The sequence below is a fragment of the Chamaea fasciata genome, unplaced genomic scaffold (genome assembly GCF_029207755.1).
Source record: "Chamaea fasciata isolate MVZ Bird 193981 ecotype frontalis unplaced genomic scaffold, bChaFas1.0.hap1 SCAF_7, whole genome shotgun sequence".
Lineage (NCBI taxonomy): Eukaryota > Metazoa > Chordata > Aves > Passeriformes > Sylviidae > Chamaea > Chamaea fasciata.
The window spans coordinates 39,267,185-39,284,813 of NW_027094092.1; the positions used below are offsets into that span (position 1 = coordinate 39,267,185).

General features: G+C 38.5%; 2 protein-coding genes across 3 annotated transcripts in view; both read left to right on the forward strand.

The window, feature by feature from the left end:
• The first annotated feature begins 96 nt into the window (after window positions 1-96).
• PNN (pinin, desmosome associated protein) lies at window positions 97-9,386 on the forward strand. Its single transcript, XM_066188464.1, has 9 exons — window positions 97-248; window positions 540-611; window positions 1,274-1,342; window positions 2,469-2,541; window positions 2,625-2,719; window positions 4,652-4,733; window positions 6,285-6,440; window positions 6,520-6,658; window positions 7,699-9,386. Exons 1-9 carry the CDS (start codon window positions 136-138, stop codon window positions 8,982-8,984), a joined length of 2,085 nt encoding a protein of 694 aa, XP_066044561.1. The 5' UTR covers window positions 97-135; the 3' UTR covers window positions 8,985-9,386.
• Window positions 9,387-16,822: 7,436 nt separating this feature from the next.
• MIA2 (MIA SH3 domain ER export factor 2) overlaps window positions 16,823-17,629 on the forward strand; it is a 35,668-nt gene continuing 34,861 nt past the window's right edge. The window contains exon 1 of one of the 2 annotated variants that reach the window (XM_066188466.1): window positions 16,823-17,060. In XM_066188466.1, coding sequence (XP_066044563.1) covers window positions 16,946-17,060 — 115 coding nt within the window. In that variant the 5' untranslated portion in view covers window positions 16,823-16,945. The remainder of the gene's footprint in view (window positions 17,061-17,629) is intronic. The other variant, XM_066188465.1, reaches the window with a different exon arrangement.

Sequence of the window (17,629 nt, forward strand, 5' to 3'; positions counted from 1 at the left end):
GCGGTCAGCGGGGGCCACCGGAACGCGATTGGCTGCGCCGCCCCGGCCCGCGGCCACCGGAGTGGGCGGGGCCTGTCCCCCCTGTTTCCCAGCGCTGCCTCGCGCAGGGCCCGGCCAGGCCGCGCGGCGGGCGGGATGGCGGTTGCGGTGCGCGCGCTGCAGGAGCAGCTAGAGAAAGCCAAGGAAAGCCTCAAGCACGTGGACGAGAATATCCGCAAGCTCACGGGCCGGGACCCCAATGATGTGAGGTGAGGCGGGGAGCGCCGGGCGCGCCGCTGTCCCGCAAAGGAAGGGCCGGGCGGGGGAGTTGCGCGCGTCGGGCCTGCAGGGCGGGCGGCGCGGAGCTGGCCGCGGGTCCCCGCATCCCTCTGCGGGCCTTGCCCGCTCCGCCGGCGCGGCGATGGGGGAGCCCTGCTCCTGGCGGGAGGGCACGGCCGCGGAGCGCAGGACGGAACGGCCGCGGGCCCTTTGGGCCGGGCGGGCAGCGGCGCCTCAGGGGCCGGGCAGGCACCACTAACAACGGCTACCGTCTCTTTCAGGCCCCCTCAAAACAGGCTGTTAGCCCTCACAGGCCCCGGTGGAGGTAGAGGGCGTGGGAGCTTATTGCTAAGGTGAGGAGGCACAGAACGGACAGTGGAGTTTCGTCCATCCTTTCTCTGGCCGTGGTTCGTGCCATTGCGCTGGGTGTCGTGTGTTCCACGTTTGCTTCCGCTGCTCGCTGCGGTGCTGTTTGAATGAGCACTGGAGCTGCCCTACAGGGCTTTGGGGGTTAGATTTAAATCACCTTTTCATGTTGAGTCGCAACAAGTTTAAATGGGTGGTTTTCCCCGACCTTCTTAGCTGTTGGGCTGAAAAATAAGGGGAAACGTCAAAATGATGGGAGGTATTATATGGTGGCTGGGACTTTGTCTTTGAAATCGTTCTAGATCAGTTTTTGATTAAAAAACTGGTAGGTGCTGCAGGAGGGATTTTAAAATGTGGATAAAACTACATCGTGAAAATTACTGCAGATAAGATTATTGAAACACAGTGGGATGCTTGTTTCAGTTTAGCTACTCAGTTAAATAAGTGCAGAAATTCAAGGTGAAATTAGATGGTTCACAAGCAATGTGTTTGAACACTTCACTGCAGTACTAACAGCAAATGGTGATAGAGCTGAATAGAATTTATGTTTAACCGTGACTGTAAAGCCATATTATAATTACACTGTGCAGACTTGAGGTGGCCTGGGGATTAACCTAACCTAGTTTAAGACCATAAGTGTTCTTTTTAGGCGTGGATTCTCAGATAGTGGAGGAGGACCCCCAGCCAAACAGAGGGATCTTGAAGGCGCATCCAGTAGGTGAGTGCAAAAACTGATGCTGCCAACTTGCTTTTCTGAATGAAAATTTGTAACAGTAAACAAAAAACTGGTAATAACTGGGGACTTTCACTGTTTTCTTTGGATGTTACTTATTCAAGACTTGTTAGGAATAATTTGGATGACAGCAAATCACTGTGATGAAATCTTTTTCATACCTTAGAGCAACATAAAGATGGTAGCAGTGAAACAAAGATATGGCAATACAAAGATACTTGGAATTTTCTGGTTTTATTTTACATACAACCTGCTATATTACGTTCTTCTTAGTACTGACGTTTCTTTGCCATGAACACAAACGGAATTTTGACTGAGACCTCCCGTTCAATAAATTGAATACAGGCAATGTGACGATGAACTTGGGTTTTGAGCTTTCACATCTGTGTGCAAATCCATCAGATGTGACTGATAATGGTGAGCTTAAGTGCTGTGGGCACTTATTGTGCAATGGTAGTTCTTGACCAAAGCAAAGCTTGCTTTGGAATTTTTGAGTTAGCAGAAAATGAAGCTGGGAAACAGGAGAGTGCTGTGCCACAAAGCTGAAAATGAAGGCTGAAAATAACTTCAGCTCTAATTATTTATTTTAGGATTTTTTTAAAATTTATTTATTTTAAGTTGTTCTTTGTTAAAGCCTTGGTTCATCTGTGTCTCAAGTGGTAAGCTCTCTGCCTCTCTCCCATAGGTATTTGGCAGGTAACTTAAATAGTATTTCCTGTTTAAGAAATTGTACCAACCTTTCCAGGTCAATGCATTTAAATCTATCTAGTGATCCCTTTATACCAGTAGCCATTTTAGAGGTTCTGGAGAAGCACAGACATTTAAAAGAATGAATTCCAAAGGTACTTTAAGAAGTCAAATATGGTATTTGTGGATTCTTCTGTTTTTATTACTCTGCAAGTTGTATTAAAATTTAAACTGGTCTGTCTCACTGATATTCACCAACAGTAGATTCTGTCTGTAAAATGTTATTTACTGGTTGTTGGAATAATGGGGAGATTTTTACCGAAGTGTTGGTTCTTCTGACTAGACGTGCTTGTATTTTTCCCTTGCTGGAAGAGATTCTCTCCTAAATACACATTCTCTAATGACCACTGACTTTCTTCCTCAGGCTGGGTGGAGAACGTCGGACAAGAAGAGAATCACGCCAAGAAAGTGATGCAGAGGATGATGATATCAAAAAGGTAATTTATAGTAAATGGAGATGTGTAGGAAGAAACCTACCTGCAACATGATGAACAAAGTCGTTTGTTTTTCTTTGTTGTAGCCAGCATTACCATCTTCTGTTGTTGCTACCTCCAAAGAGCGAACACGTCGAGACCTTATACAAGATCAAAATATGGATGAGAAAGGAAAACAAAGGTATGTGGAAATCTCTTTTACACTAACATAGTACTTTTGTAACTATACTTTTGTACAGTACTTCTACCATTGAAAGTAGCTTAAGATTTAAAAGGTATTGCACATAAACTGTTGTGTATCAAAGATTATGTTGAAGATTTACCATTATGGTGTAAAATTTAATTTAAAAAATATTCTCTGAAAATACTTCACAAACAGCAACATGTGGATTGTTCTCTTAACTGACATGGATTCTACTTTTTAGGCCACCTGCAGGAACAGGTTTGCTCATGCTGTTTTAATGTCATTTGAGTGAGACAGAAATATCTGTAGCTTCATTGGTTATTTAACGTCTTGGATTATTACAGCTGTCTTGGCTCATCATTTATTTTGTTGGTTGAAGGAGGGTTTGAGGTATAGTTCCTCACTCCCTCTACCTCGTTTTTTTAAGTGGAGTAGTTCCATCATGTTTCTTTTCTTGTACTACTTTGACTTCCTGTTGTGTGAACAGCCTTGCCTTCATTTCGCCTGCTGCTTTTTTTAATTCCTCCTATGTATATCTCCTTTTTTCTATATTTTATTTTTCTCAGGGCTATTAAAATTCTAGTTGAAATGCAGCTGTATTTGTAAGAGGTGTTGGAAAATCAAACTTGCAACTGTGTTCGACCTCTTGGATTCCATCCACTTCAGACTGCAAGTCACTTGGTGCAATAATAATTACATCTCAAATAAACAGAAGAATTAGAACTGGTATAAGGAGCTATAGAAAACTTCTCTGATTAAGTCCCCAGAGAAAATTGGCACTTTGCTTGCTTCTTTAGTTATAATCCCACTTAGTGTCTGCTCCTGCTTCCATTACTAGGTTCTAATTGCTTCCTTCACAGAGACTTCCACATTTCATACTGAACTTTCTTAGACCTTCAGGCACTAAAAGCTTGTTCCCTCAGAATTGTAGTTTTACTCCTTTTCAATTCAGTAGTCTGTAGAGAGATGAGAAAACCAGTACTAGTCTCTATGAATTGTGATGGAAGGAGGTTCTTTAAGAGGATAATGTCCACTGAACTGATTTTGCTCAGTGTCTTCTGGAATATCATTCATATACGGGTGCACTTTCAGTGATCTCTGCTTCCAATTTTTTATCTGTTCCTGTTTCTACTATTTAATATACTTTTACCTTTCCATGTGAGGTTAGTGCCACTGCAGTAGGGTGGTACTTAGGGAAGACAGTAGCATTTCCTTTCTCACTTAATCAAGTAAAGGTTCATGAGTCTGCATCATGTTGTAAAGATTTAATTTGGGATTGAATGAAAAGAAGTTGAATGAAAAAGTCAAGAAACTAGTTCTTGCTCAGAAGATGGGAATTTGTTGAAGAATTTTACTTCTTTTTCTCAAAACAACACCTAATTGGATGAGAGCAGTTCTGGTTTCATCCCACAGTGCAGTGTCTCATTGTTGGGCAAATGTAATAGATAAGCTTTCACTCCCCTGTGGCTCCATTTCTCCTTGATAGTATAAGCGGATTGTGGAGAGGGGTGTGTGTGCTTTTTACAAAACTCATTTGCTCCCTTATTGATACCTCACACTGTATTTACTTGACTCTTGTTTTCTTCACTACCCTCTGCTTTAAGATTTTAAAAAGTATTTCCTTAGCCTATTATTTCCAGATGAAAAATGTGCAGGCTTCCAGTTCTGCAAGTGCTAGCTGTTCTGTGTTCGGATAAGAGCTGTGTCTTACTCGTAAGCAAAATGATATGTCACTGTAAATTATATCCTGGACTGTTGGCACACTCAGTATGTCTTCTATTGCTAATGGCCTTGGGTACTACTAAGCCTTTAAAAACAAGTATCTTTGAAGTGAAAAGTGTCTCTGATTCTTTATACAAATTAAAAACTTAGTACTTGAACTGAGTCTCAAATTTCTTTTTGTTGTGGTTTTTTTTTTTTTTTTTTCAGGAATCGACGTATATTTGGCTTGTTGATGGGCACCCTTCAAAAATTTAAACAGGAGTCCACGGTTGCTATTGCTACTGAGAGGGTACTTACGTTAAATTCTGTCAGATTGTAAATTATAAAGCAAAATTGTGTGGTTGTTTCAAGTAAGAATGAAAGTTCCCTGCAGTGTAGGTTGCAGGTGCAGCAAATTGGTGGGAGTGCATGTAGGTTTTTGTTTGTCTTAATGCAGGGGAATGAGGGTGGGAGGCAGGAAAGGGGCTCTTACTATGACTTTGTAACCCTATTTCTGACCTTTGTGGAAACAGAAAGGCAATACTAAATGGAATTTAATCAGGTAACCATTTAAGAGGTCATAGGCTATTTCTGGAAATAATAGTGATGCAGTATTGCTGAAGCAGTGCCTACCCTTCTGTGTTCCAGATGTTTAAATTATAACCAAATATACAGAAATCTTTGCTTGGTTATGGTATCTGTTTAAAAATGTCGTTCCTGTTCCAGTAGAGATAACCAGAATTTCTGATTTTAATAAATAAATGTGGGATTGTACTGAAGCAAAAGCTTTGTGTAGCTTAGTGATTACTTCAAAAAACTTGTATATGTGATGGTAGTAACTTTATTCCTAGTGTGCCCTTTTAATTTGTGAATGCTATGGTATTTGTTTACTGTTGCACTAAATGGGTTAATCAGTTAACACTAACAACCTTTAGATTAAAAACAGTGTTTGAAAGTTTGAATTTCAGCAGTGCAGTTGAAGCAGATAGAAAGATTTAAACTTAAAACATTTTCTGTATAGTGTCAGCAGAGATGACTCACAGTGCTGGTATTGATTACTTTCAGATTCAGTATTTGGGTGGTTTAGGTAACTTGTCATGTGCTTGATAAGACCAAAGTTCACTTTTGCCTGCTTGCATTAGAACAAAAAGCTATTTATCAGGATGGTCTAGAAACATGGAGTCCCTGTCTAATTTATAGGAGTATGTGTTTGCACAAAGAGACTTTGAGGAGTTACTGCTCCTTGCAAAACTTTTCTGAGAATCCATATGGAGATCTTTTTTTGTTCATCCACATACACTTGCTGTAAATCGAAGTTGAGGCCTGAGGAGTTTTACAACACAGCTATTTTGTTGTCCAGGCAGGAAATTCTATATTTTTATTGACAGTTACTTGTACAATCTGAGCACATGGCAGTCTAGGGCATACAAACAGCATTCCTGGATAGCAGTAACATAGTAATATAATAATAGTAATTAGCAGTTAATATACTGGAAATGTTCACAATCTAATTTCTGTTGGTCACAAACTCCGGTCTGCAGTCCTTCATTTGTTTCTGGAGGAGTTAACTTCTTTCTCTCCCAATTTACCTGATTTCCCTGATACCTCAAATACATTCCTTTTATTTTTCTGCAATTGGGGGGAAAAAAAAATCAACTTATTAAAGCTTATATTGAAAATTAAGTGCCTGCAGGTGGTGACACTCTTTTCTTCCATGAGCTGTAGTTTAGGAGGTGTTTCCTTGTGTGTTATTAGGAATGCCTTTAATGGTGTAAATAATTGAAAATTTTTAAGTGGATCAAACTAGAACACTTTCTCTTGATGTAGGAAAAAGATTAAGATGGTATTTAATTTATTTTAGCAAAAGAGACGACAAGAAATTGAACAAAAACTTGAAGTGCAGGCAGAGGAAGAGAGAAAACAAGTTGAAAATGAGAGGCGAGAACTGTTTGAAGAAAGACGTGCTAAACAGACAGAGCTGCGGTTATTGGAGCAAAAGGTTGAGCTTGCTCAGTTGGTGAGTTTTTGTTTTGTTCTTGATCTTCTTGTTTAAACAGTTCTTGTGTATCTCAGGGTTATTTTCTTTCATTTCTCAGCAAGAAGAATGGAATGAACATAACGCTAAAATAATTAAATACATAAGAACAAGGACAAAACCTCATTTATTCTACATACCTGGCAGAATGTGTCCTGCTACGCAGAAGCTGATGGAAGAGTCACAGAAAAAGATGAATGGTAAGTGGGGTTTGTGATACAAAGGTCCTTGTTCTTGCCTCCCTTTGTTTGCCTTACAAATGTCTTTTAAGTCTATGCTTAAATACATGAATTTCATGTTTGACAGACTATATTCTTACACTTCATTGTAAGTGGATATTACTCTTTTTTTTAAGTGACTTATTTTTATATTGAATGGGATTTGACTCTCTTACAAGAAGTCAAAAGTTGCATGTGCGTAATTTCAGAGGTATGCAATTTAGAACAGCCCTTTCAGTTAACTTTAGTACCCGGATGTATCCAAACGCAGCAATTTCATTTTTGAAAAGGCTGATTCTGTGAAGACCCAGGGAACTGCAGGTGTTTACAAAGCATTTGAGAAGTATTTTCTTAAGCATAGCATTAGAACTTTATGATGACTTTTTTATCTCAATGTGTGTTCATTTCTATTTCACAGGATGACTATATTTTTCTTTTGGAAAACAATTTAAAATGCTGCGATTGATGGTAGTCCAACTGTTCTTTTTTATTAAACTAAGAATGTATTGGTTTGATTTTTTCCTTAGGAGCTTTTCTTCTTTTTATGGGGTTGGGGGATAAAAGAAGGTAGCTCACCTGTCTGTCTGTCACCAGTATCCTGTAGGATAGCCTACAATAATTAAGCTTTCTAAATATCTAGCTAGCTTTTTGCTTATTTTTACTGTCTTTCATTTATCTTAGGAAGTATAACCTTAATAGATAAATACCAGGAAATTAAGGTATTATTTTGAAATACTGTTGGTTGGTTTGATTTTAATGAAGTCAAAAAGTTTTTGTTAGCTTAGATTTAAGGCTTTATTGTTCTAATACTCAGCTGAGCTTACTCTTCCCTTTGCTTTGTTTTCTTAAGGTAACTAGCAGTCTTTTTCATTATGCATGAATGGCTTGCTACTTCAGAAAGAACAAGATTGCAGTATTTATATGTTGAGCAATTTGATAACTTACTAGCTCATAGTTAAAGGGTAAATAGACTTCACTGTCTGTAGATTATCTTAACTATTATTTATGCATTTATTCTCTAGCCCTCTTTGAAAGCAGGAGAAATGAATTTGCAGAGCAGATTAACAAAATGGAGGCCAGGCCCAGAAGACAATCTGTGAAGGAAAAAGAACATCAGGAGGTGCAGAATGAAGAAAAGAAGGAAGAACAGAACAAGGAGCAGGAAGAGGGTAAGGTGGCTCAGCAGGTGGAAGAGATGGAGACAGGTAATCAGCACAATGATGTAGAAATGGAAGAGGTAGGGGAGGAAAAAGGAAAAATAGGTTCAGGTTCAGGGCATAGTGATGCAGAAAAAGAACAGGAAGAGGAGGAGCAGAAACATGACACTGAGATGAAAGTAGAAGAGCCTACTGAGGTGAGGGAGAATGACAAGCAGCAGGATGGTCAGCATGAGGAGGTCACAGTTGTAAAAGAGGAAAGTGAAAACATTCAGCCAGTGGATAATGAGCAGGATATGGCTGAAATGAATGAGGCAGATAGTGTAGAACCTGTAGAAAATGAAAATGGCAAAGAAATAGAACCAGAAACAGAGTGTGATGCTCAGCCAGAAAAATTGTCTAGTGTTCCTTCTCCCAAGAAGGAGAAAGGTATCAAAACAGAAAATAAAGCTGAACTTGAAGAAACACAGGAGAAAACACCTGATGCTCAGACAGAATCTGTGGCTGAGGCTCTATCTCAGCCACAGTCTGTGCCACTAGCACAGTCACCTCAGTTGTCTCAGTCCACTCAGGATACAGAGCCCCAGACAGACAAAGATGAAAATGCTGTGGTGTCTGTAAAGGTGGTTGAAGCCCAGGCAGAGCAGAATCAGACACCGAGTGCAGAAAGTAAGAGTAAGACTAGGAGTAGAAGCAGGGGCAGGGCAGGGAACAAAACTGGTCATAACCGTAGCAGCAGCAGTAGTAGCAGTAGCACTTCAAGCAGTACTACCAGTGCAAGTAGTTCCAGTACTGGCAGCAGTACCAGTCGGAGCAGTTCCACCAGCAGCAGCACTACGAGTGGGAGTACGAGCAGGGACAGTAGCAGCAGTAGCTCGAGCAGTAGTGAAAGTAGAAGTCGTAGCCGAGGCAGAGGACATAACAGAGATAGAAAACGCAGAAGGAGCACAGACAGGAAGCGAAGGGATGCTTCGGGAGTAGATAGAAGTCACAAGTCGTCAAAAGGTGGGAGTAGAGATACCAAAAGCTCAAAGGATAAAAGTTCAAGATCTGACAGAAAGAGATCTATATCAGAAAGTAGTCGGTCAGGCAAGAGAACTTCACGGAGTGAAAGAGACCGTAAATCAGACAGGAAAGACAAAAGGCGTTAACAGAAGAGACCAAGCTTCCTTAGCCTAATCTTTGCAGCAGAAGATTATTTGAGTGAAAGGATTCCTTGTAAGGAGGAAGAGAAGGCTGCCTTAAGAATTGCATGTTGTAAAAAATCTTTTGGAAAAATGCAGACTGTTTACCAGGCATTCTTGTACTTTTTACATAATTTTGTAAAAGGTTACTTACCAAAATTATTTGAAGTTCCTGAAAATGTAAAAATAAAAGATTAACACTCCTTTGCATCTTTTTTTTTTTAAATATCCTGTACTCATTAAGATCCTCTGTATATTTTAATAGGTAAACCTTTAAAGTAGATGTGATCATTTCTTCTGTATCATATACTTTTTTTTGTAGAAATAAATGTGCATTTTAAATAAATTGTTTGAGATGTCCTGTTGACATTTAAATTCCCCATTTTAGATTATATGTAGGAAGGCAGTATTACTAGAAATACAAAATTTTGCCTTTCCCCTCTATTCCGTGCAAGAATGGGAATTTTAAGACCTAGTAAAGCAAATCTCTCTAGTGCTGGGTAGGAAGGCAAGTAATTATTTGAATCTATACTTTTTGTTTTCTTCTGTAGCTGCAAGCTCTTAGTCAAGTCTGTCTATCCTCCAGTTTTATAAAAATTTCCTATCCATAAGCAAGCAGTGATTCAAATGGGAATGTTAACACTGGCCAAAGTAGCTCAAGTCAGTCTGGAAAACCACTCTTTACCTGCTTTCTGCAGGAGCTTTGGTAGTATTTACATCTGTGTTCTAGATATAGTTAATCTGTTCAATGATGATCCTTGTTTTGGTGGCCAGTGGAAGAAAGACTTCAGCTTGCTTCTCAACCAGGATTCTTTTCATTTTAGTTGCAGACTAATCTTTGATCCCTTCATACCACTAGGAATAATTACATTGCAGTAATTATACCTGGGACTACCTAATACTAATGTTGTGTGCGTGCAAGAATGCTTTCTGAATGTACTTAATAAAACTTAAGGTGGTGTAGTGTTATATATGAAGGTGAATACTGGTTTTATATAATTTTGTATGGAAAACAATAACATCTGTTGCTTTGTTCTGTATAAGTGCAAATAAATGTGGCTTTGTAGACTACTTACTCTCTCGATGCCTATTGATCTTTTCTATTAACAGGTGTATTACCTTAGTCTTTCTACATTTAAAGTATGAATTGTAATTGCAGGTGGCAGTACCTAACGAGCTGTATATCCAGAATTATTCTTAAGGGCTTTAATTGTCTGTTAACTGAGTATTAAACTGTAGTGTTATAATCCATGCAGTCTTGACAGGAAGAGAATTGGCTTATCTGATACACCCACCAAATCACAGACCAGGAAGTCCCAGAAAGATTTCAGGATGGAAGGACGTGTAAGCTTGGTTTAGTGTACAAAATGCCATATGCACCTCATTTTTCTAGAAGGTAGTTTTCAAGTTGTAGCTTGGAGTGTGTCAGTTTTCATCTGAACTCAAGAGTAGTTACAGATTTTATGTGTTCTGAAATGCTGAATGTCATGGCTTCAAGTAACGTCTAGTAAGGGATGGAGTGCAGCACAAATAAGCAGTGGGAAAACACAGGCTTCCCCTTTCTCAAGGAGTTCTGATACTTCAGTGCATTTGCTGCTTCAATATCCTGTCTGCCTCTGCTTCTCTACAACAGAGTAATTTTTATTCTCATCAGCAGTTTCCAACAATGTTTCCTTCCCTTCAGAGAATGTTGTGGTTTAATGTGCTGTCTTTTTTGAAGGACAAACAGAAGTTCAAATGCCTTATTAAAGATGTTAAACAATGTTCTACCAAAAAAAAGAAACCCTTAATACTGAATAACTGAGTAAATGTTACTGGTCTACATGTTTTGACTAATTCCAGGTTTCAAATTGCCTTTGGAAGCTATTTTAGTTTTTTCAATTGGTTACACTTTTTTGTAACATTGAATAATGTTTCTGATATTGAGCTTGTGTGATTCACTGTTGTGCATTTACTGCACAGGTTTAAATGGCTGGTACTGGAGTCAGTGTGGAAATTTTCTGACCACTGTTGCAGAGCACCATGTTAACAGGGTTTATGAAAACAACAGGATGGTGGGTTCAGTTGCTAAGGACTAGATTATTTCAGGGTGTTTCAGGTTATATTCCCAGCCGCAATGTATTTTTGACTGTGAAAATAGAGGAGCTTTGTTGCTGCATACAAAGCTGTGATGTAATTGATAGTTTATTGTTTGTTAGAAGAAACTTCCTACTTTGTTAAGCAGTGCCATTAATTGTTAGCATTCCTAGGTCTAAGCAGCTCAGTGTAATATGAATGTTAGTGTGTGATAACTTTGAAGTTTTCTAAAAGCTGAATACTCCAATTAATATTGCGCTACAGAAATAGTGTAAAATGGTAGTGTACTATTAGCACCATAAAGCAGTAGTGTTTCTAGTAATTGATACATTTTTCTTCAAGGTCCCCTCTATCCTGAAACAGTGTCAGAGCTGTGGATAGGAATGAGAACATAAAATAGCTGACAACTTCAAGACTAAATTTGATGGAAGAGTTTGTATTTTCTGAGTATTTAGTGCAGATAGCTTAGGGGTAGGAAATCATTGAAACATTTTCTTATCCCTTTCCCACAATGGTGAGTGGAGATCAAAGGAAAAATGCCTTGTTCTCTTTTCACTCAAGTAAAGTGGACAAAAGAACAATAGTTTTTCCCCTTTTCCAAGAATGAAGTAGAGATGCTTTATGTAAGGAATGTACCATGTATGCCCTCTGCTTGTCTTTTGAAGTGTTTCCATCACATGCTCCCTTCTAGCTTTAATTTAAGAAGGCTGTTGGTGGTTTGGTTGTTTTAGAACCTTTATACTTTGCACTGATGATACCATTACTTGCTGTTTTTTTCTTTAGCCCTGATGCACAGATAAGCTGGAATTCTCCAAGAATGTGTTTTTTCCACAATGCTCCACTTGGAGTTCTTGTCAGAGTAGATGTTACACAGATTGTTTGTTGAGTATAAGCTGAAACATGACTTTGGATTAAGGGCATACCTCTTCAAATTCCTGTTCTTTAGGGTGATGTCTTTGTTCTTGGAACAGCTTCTTTATATTTTATTCAAAGGAAACCTGAACATAATTTTTCTGCAGACAGTAGGTATTAGAGATGCCCTCCAGCAAAACTAATTTCAAAACCAATACATTTACAGATAGATTTCTGGAACATCTTTGATTTCTCAGGAAAGTAATGGTCTAGTGATTAGGCCCCACGTATAAGACTCGGGTTCAGCTGCTGATTATATAGAAATCACTGTGGTACAACAGGGTAAACATATGCATTTAATGTATGTCCAAGATCTTAAAAATGAGTTTCCCTTGTCAAAGAAGAATTTCTCTGAGACTACGTGTATTTGTGATGGGATCAAATGCTGCAGCAGTGGTGCATTAGTAAAATACAGAGATCTTTGTTATGGAGGTTATTCAGTCCTGTTTTTTTTTCTCCTGGTTCAGGCAGTTTTTATTAGATGGGAGTATTCTATAATATGGCAAATGTGAGATGTTCAAAGCTTGGAAATAGGTTCTCAAGATTCAAAGTAATAAAAGTCATATCTTCCATGATTTTTGAAATGCACTGTCAGTTATCATGTTTGTAACTTTCTTGTAATAGAGAAGCAATAGTGGCTTTTTCTTGCGACTTGTTATGCTGGTTGAAAAAGTTGGTTTTGGTCTGGGTGATGAATGACTGTTACCTTCTTAGATTTGTCTAACTGGAGGAGTGAATTAGTGTTGCTTTTCTTCCTTTGACTTATTTCTTAAAAGATACTTGTTTAAAGAAACAAAATTTGTCTGGCATGACATTTGATTCAGTGTAAAAGTCAACTTGTATTTTCCAAACATCTGACATCAAGAGAACTATATTGTTAAAAGTGCTTTGGCTGTGGACATATTGTGTAATATTCTACACCATGAAACTCTACATTCTATGTGGAGCCCTTTGGTGCTATCAAAACAGTATAGCCAAAGCTGTAGAACTTCTACCAACTTCTGATAGGCTTTGGTCTTTATTATCAATGCAGATACTGAATGGTCCAGGAAATGCAAAATGCAACATCTTCACTTCTTTAAAACCATGTTTTAAAAGAGCCTTCCAGTGTGCCATGCTACTCAGATTATTTCAATTACTCCATTAATTCTGATCCTTCTTTGAATTCTAGTATGCTTTAAGAGATGTCTGCCTTTCTACTTCAGTAGTTGCAGTTACTAAGGTATCATTGCAAATAAAAGTAGTTCCATTCTAATGAAAGTTATTGGAAGTAGATATTTTTCATTATTGTTGTTTGTCTTTGCATGTGCAATAGTACTCACATTCATCGCTTCAGTTCTGTAGAACAGAAATTAACTCAAGTCTCACTCTATCTGCTATAAAGCTTTCAACTTTGTCCTTTGGAATCTATCTATGATAAACTCCGTGAATCTTTGACTTTAGTTCAAAGGTGATTATAAGTCATGCTTGATAGCCTATGCTATGTATAGGATTTGCACCCAAAGGAAAAGAATATTTGGTATGAATATGATTTATTATTCAAATTGCTAGAAGAACAAAGAACAGAGATCAGAACAGGGTTTGTTAGCACTTAAGCCTTGAAAAATGCTTGTAGTGACTAGGCAACACAATGAGCAGTGCTCAGAATAACTTGAAAATTTCAAATGCAGTTTTAACGGAGTAGCTGAGATGTTACTTCCATGCATAGACTTGGACTAAGTTTGGTATCTCTATGAAACTGAAGTCAGTGCCATTTTCAGAGCTATTTTCACAAATTAAGTAAAATTGTAGAGACCTCAAGATGTGGGTCTGATTGTTCTCCCCCACAAACCTACTTAAGTATGTAAATTTAGATGTCAGAATACCTCACTTTTCCAATTTTAGGTGAATGGGCTCCATGTTGCCAGGCTCAAAAAGAGACTGTTAAACTTTCTAGGCCTACTGTTGGGTTTTGCTCCATGTTCTCTGTTTGGTGTGCGACTAGGTAAGACTAACTAAGACTATGTAAGACTTCTGACCAGTTGGATAAAAATGTCCTTTTTTCCTTTTTTTTTTTCTTTTTTAAATTTGAAAAACACTTAGTATATAGATAAGTCCTTCCAATATAAATTACTTTTCTATTCCTTCTCACCAATCTGTTTTGTAGAGACTTGAGAATGAAAAAAAGGGGCAGCATTAGTCAGGAGTGACAGGGGGTGCTATCTGCACTGTATTCCTTGGTGCTCTCCAGTGGATTAGATAACAGCAGAGACAGCTGGTGTAACAGGTCACAGGATAGGCTGCCTGACTATCAGGTCATGTGGCAAAAGAAGGGGCCAAAGTGTTAGATTGCAAGCGGGGGACATGTCGTCTCTGTGAAGTTTTTGTTTGCAGGCCACTGCTGGTTAAGGTGACCCTGGCTCACTTTGTGCCCTTTTTTGGTGGCTCTGTCAATCAGGCTAAGCACCAGTGTCTGGCAGGTTTGAGATGTGGAGCAGAAGGAAGGGGAAATTATGCTGCAAGTAGGATACAGCTTACGTTTGTGGAAAGAGAACAGTGACCTCTACATGAGTCATACTCAGGACTGAGGAGGGGCAGGCTTACTAGGAACCGTATGACTGTAAAATCATGTTGGGAAGGAATGCAGATTCTTGGGGCGCTATCAAGAAGGCAGGGAGAAGAGGCTCCCTCATGCAGGACAGTGGGAAAGGAAAAGTGAAGCGCTTTTTTTATAGGTTAACAGGATATATTGTGTTAGGTCACCGAAGAAGTGTGGGACAATGATATGAAACCTTTGAAGCAAAGCCTGCTTCTGATGCAAAGAAAGAAGATGGAGACTTTTTTTTTTTTTTTTTACAAAAAGTCACATGTAAAAGAAAATGAGTACTACATTTAGGGGAGATTCTGATTAGACCAAAGAGGAAAATATTTCACAGTGAGAGCAATTGACCATTGGAACAATCTCCCCATAATGTGGTGGATGCCGAAATGTTTTGACACTTCTAAGAGTCATGTGGACCGTCTTAGACCATGCTTTTACCAAGAAAAGTTGGACCAGATAAACCTTAAGGCCGCCTCCCAACCTGGTATTCTGATTCTCTGCAGGTTTTCATCTATAGCAAAACTTAATGCCTGTAGAACTGTTGTACATCTCCCTGCACAATTACTACTTTAAAGCATAACATATTTGAGAAAAAAATATTTATAACTACATATTGGATACTAGGTTGCTAAGAAACGGTATTTTTTAAAAAGCGGGGCATGTCATTTCCTTAGCTTTGCTATATTGCTCTGTGATTCATGATGCAGAGATAGCATATGGATTTTCTAGTTGTCTTACAAGCCTGAAAACTGCCAGGCACCTTTAAGACTTTGGAGCCAAGTAGGCATTCCCCATGCTAAAAGATGGATTGTACTTAGATCTTGTGCATGAGAAAGCTCCAAAAGAGTATGTGGAAAACATTTGTGTTCTGAGTTCTCATTGACCAGCTATAAATTTTCTAAAACGTATCAGTGCACAGAAAAGAAGTAGTTAAATAAACAAACAAAAAAAGCTAGAACACTGTCAGTAGCTAGGTTAGCATTAATGCAAAACAATACAAGCATAAAATTGATAGTCCATCTATCATGTTAAGGGTATAGAGATTGACAGAAAATAACACCCCCTGCATTCCAGCTGGTCCTTAGAGATCAGAGGGTCTGAATGTGGCCAGGCTTGGTTTATGATTATAATCAATTTGGCACTATAGGTCTGGTTGTGTTCAATAAGAACTTTCATAACTTTCACTTTTCACAAATCCACAAATAGTGCAATTTACCAATCCAAAACTACAGATCAAGCTGTGCTCAGTGAGAACCTTCACTGTCCCAGATTCACACATAGCACACATAGTTTGGTTTATTGAAACAACAGAAACACAGACTTGGAATTGCTGTTGATAAACAGCACTAGATGTGACAGAGCTCTAATGATAGCAATAATATTGTGTTAGCCTGGGTAATAACTATAATCCTATGCAGAAGCTTACCAAGCAGGCATCCTGCTTGTGAAGAGAGGAGAGTAACCCACCAAGTGACCCCAAGATCTTTTTGGGTCGTTTGCTAAGTACATGAAAATTCTATCTGGCTTACATACAGTCCCATTTTTATTCTCCTCCTTCTTTACATGTAGCATAATCTAGGTGGAAGATTGAGTAATATAGTCATGTATGCGGCAGCATGTACTTCAATAATCTTATTAGCACCCTCAGGGTGTGTGCTTTAATACTTAAATATTTAAACCCTCACTCAGGCAAAAGTTACCTTCTTGCCCATGGTGTCTTTCAAAGTTCTAGTCATATGACTTTGTTCTGTTCAGGTCTTCAGAACCAAAACAAGACCATCCTCTCTCCACAGGGCCTCCTCCTTTGGCCCACTCATCCTTTATTGATGTCAGCTATGCAGAACTCCATCTGTAAAGATAATGTAGAAGGAATGTGGTGTAGGCTGTAGATAGTAGGCTGTCTTAGCCCTTGCCAGGCTTCCTGGTCATCACACTACACCATTTTAAAATCAGATGAAAGAGGTACATTAAAAATGCATTCATGATCCAGAAATAATCCTAATACAACTGCTGTTGAATTTCCCCAGGCACAATCTTCTACAAACTCAGTACAGAAGAATCTATTTGATAGAGGCTAAATTTTGATTTGACCAGAACTGCTTTCTTTGTATTCAAAACATCAGCTTAGCTATCAGAACATAGTTAATTATTAATGCATGTGTATAATCAGGACACCTGACTCTGCAGATTGTTAGCAAGTTAGCATAGTGTACTTCTGTTTAAGCAGATCAGAGAAGGAAAATAGGATTGAAAGTTTACTTGCAACGTTTTGTTAGGCTAAGAAAAATGTAGACTATTCTTGCTAACTGCACATCTATGCAGTTTCCACAGTTTCAGTGCATTCTGGATTTAATATAAAATGTCAAGGATCTTGGATCAGAGAATTCTGTTGTTAGTAATTTCATTTTCAGCAAGTGTGCAGAGTACAAAGGTACTTTCAGAATGGAAGAAGTGCGGTGATCCGGAATGTGAGAGTAAGTAAAAACTGGGTTTTTTTCAAAGGGTGTCTGTGGTGTATATGCAGCTATTAGGAATCATAATGTCAAAATTAGCAATGGAACAGACTGAAAATGAATAGCCATAGCAAATTTTCATTGTAAACATACTAAGTTTAAGAGCAATAAGCTTAAACTTTTAAAACAAAAAGGGAAAAAAAAAAAGACTTGCTGGATTGTTGTGTAAGGTTATACAGATCAAAGTTCAGTAAAAATACTTTTGAATAGCAAGTTTTCCTCAGGTGTCCCCAAAACAGGCAGTATAAAACAGCTTTAAAGTATTTTTACTCATTCTTTACAGGTACAAAATAAAATAAACAAAATATAAATAAAATTAAAATGGTAGGTTATAAACTGAGAAAGAAGACTCTATCATCTGTTTATAGTACATTCACAGGCCATTCTGCAGAATTCTTGGGGTTTTTTCTACTGTAGGCAAACTGGTTTGGGATTTATTTTGTAATCCTCCTTACAAAGCACTCCGTTAATATTTCCCCTTTACTTATTTTGTCTTCTTTAACATGAAGTAAGTGCTGTAACTAGTCATG

Coding starts and splice junctions, on each gene's coding strand:
- PNN (XM_066188464.1), top strand. CDS start 136: ATGGCGGTTGCGGTGCGCGCGCTGCAGGAGCAGCTAGAGAAAGCCAAG. Junction 1,343..2,468: donor CTTGAAGGCGCATCCAGTAG/GTGAGTGCAAAA, acceptor TTTCTTCCTCAG/GCTGGGTGGAGAACGTCGGA. Junction 6,441..6,519: donor AGGTTGAGCTTGCTCAGTTG/GTGAGTTTTTGT, acceptor TTCATTTCTCAG/CAAGAAGAATGGAATGAACA.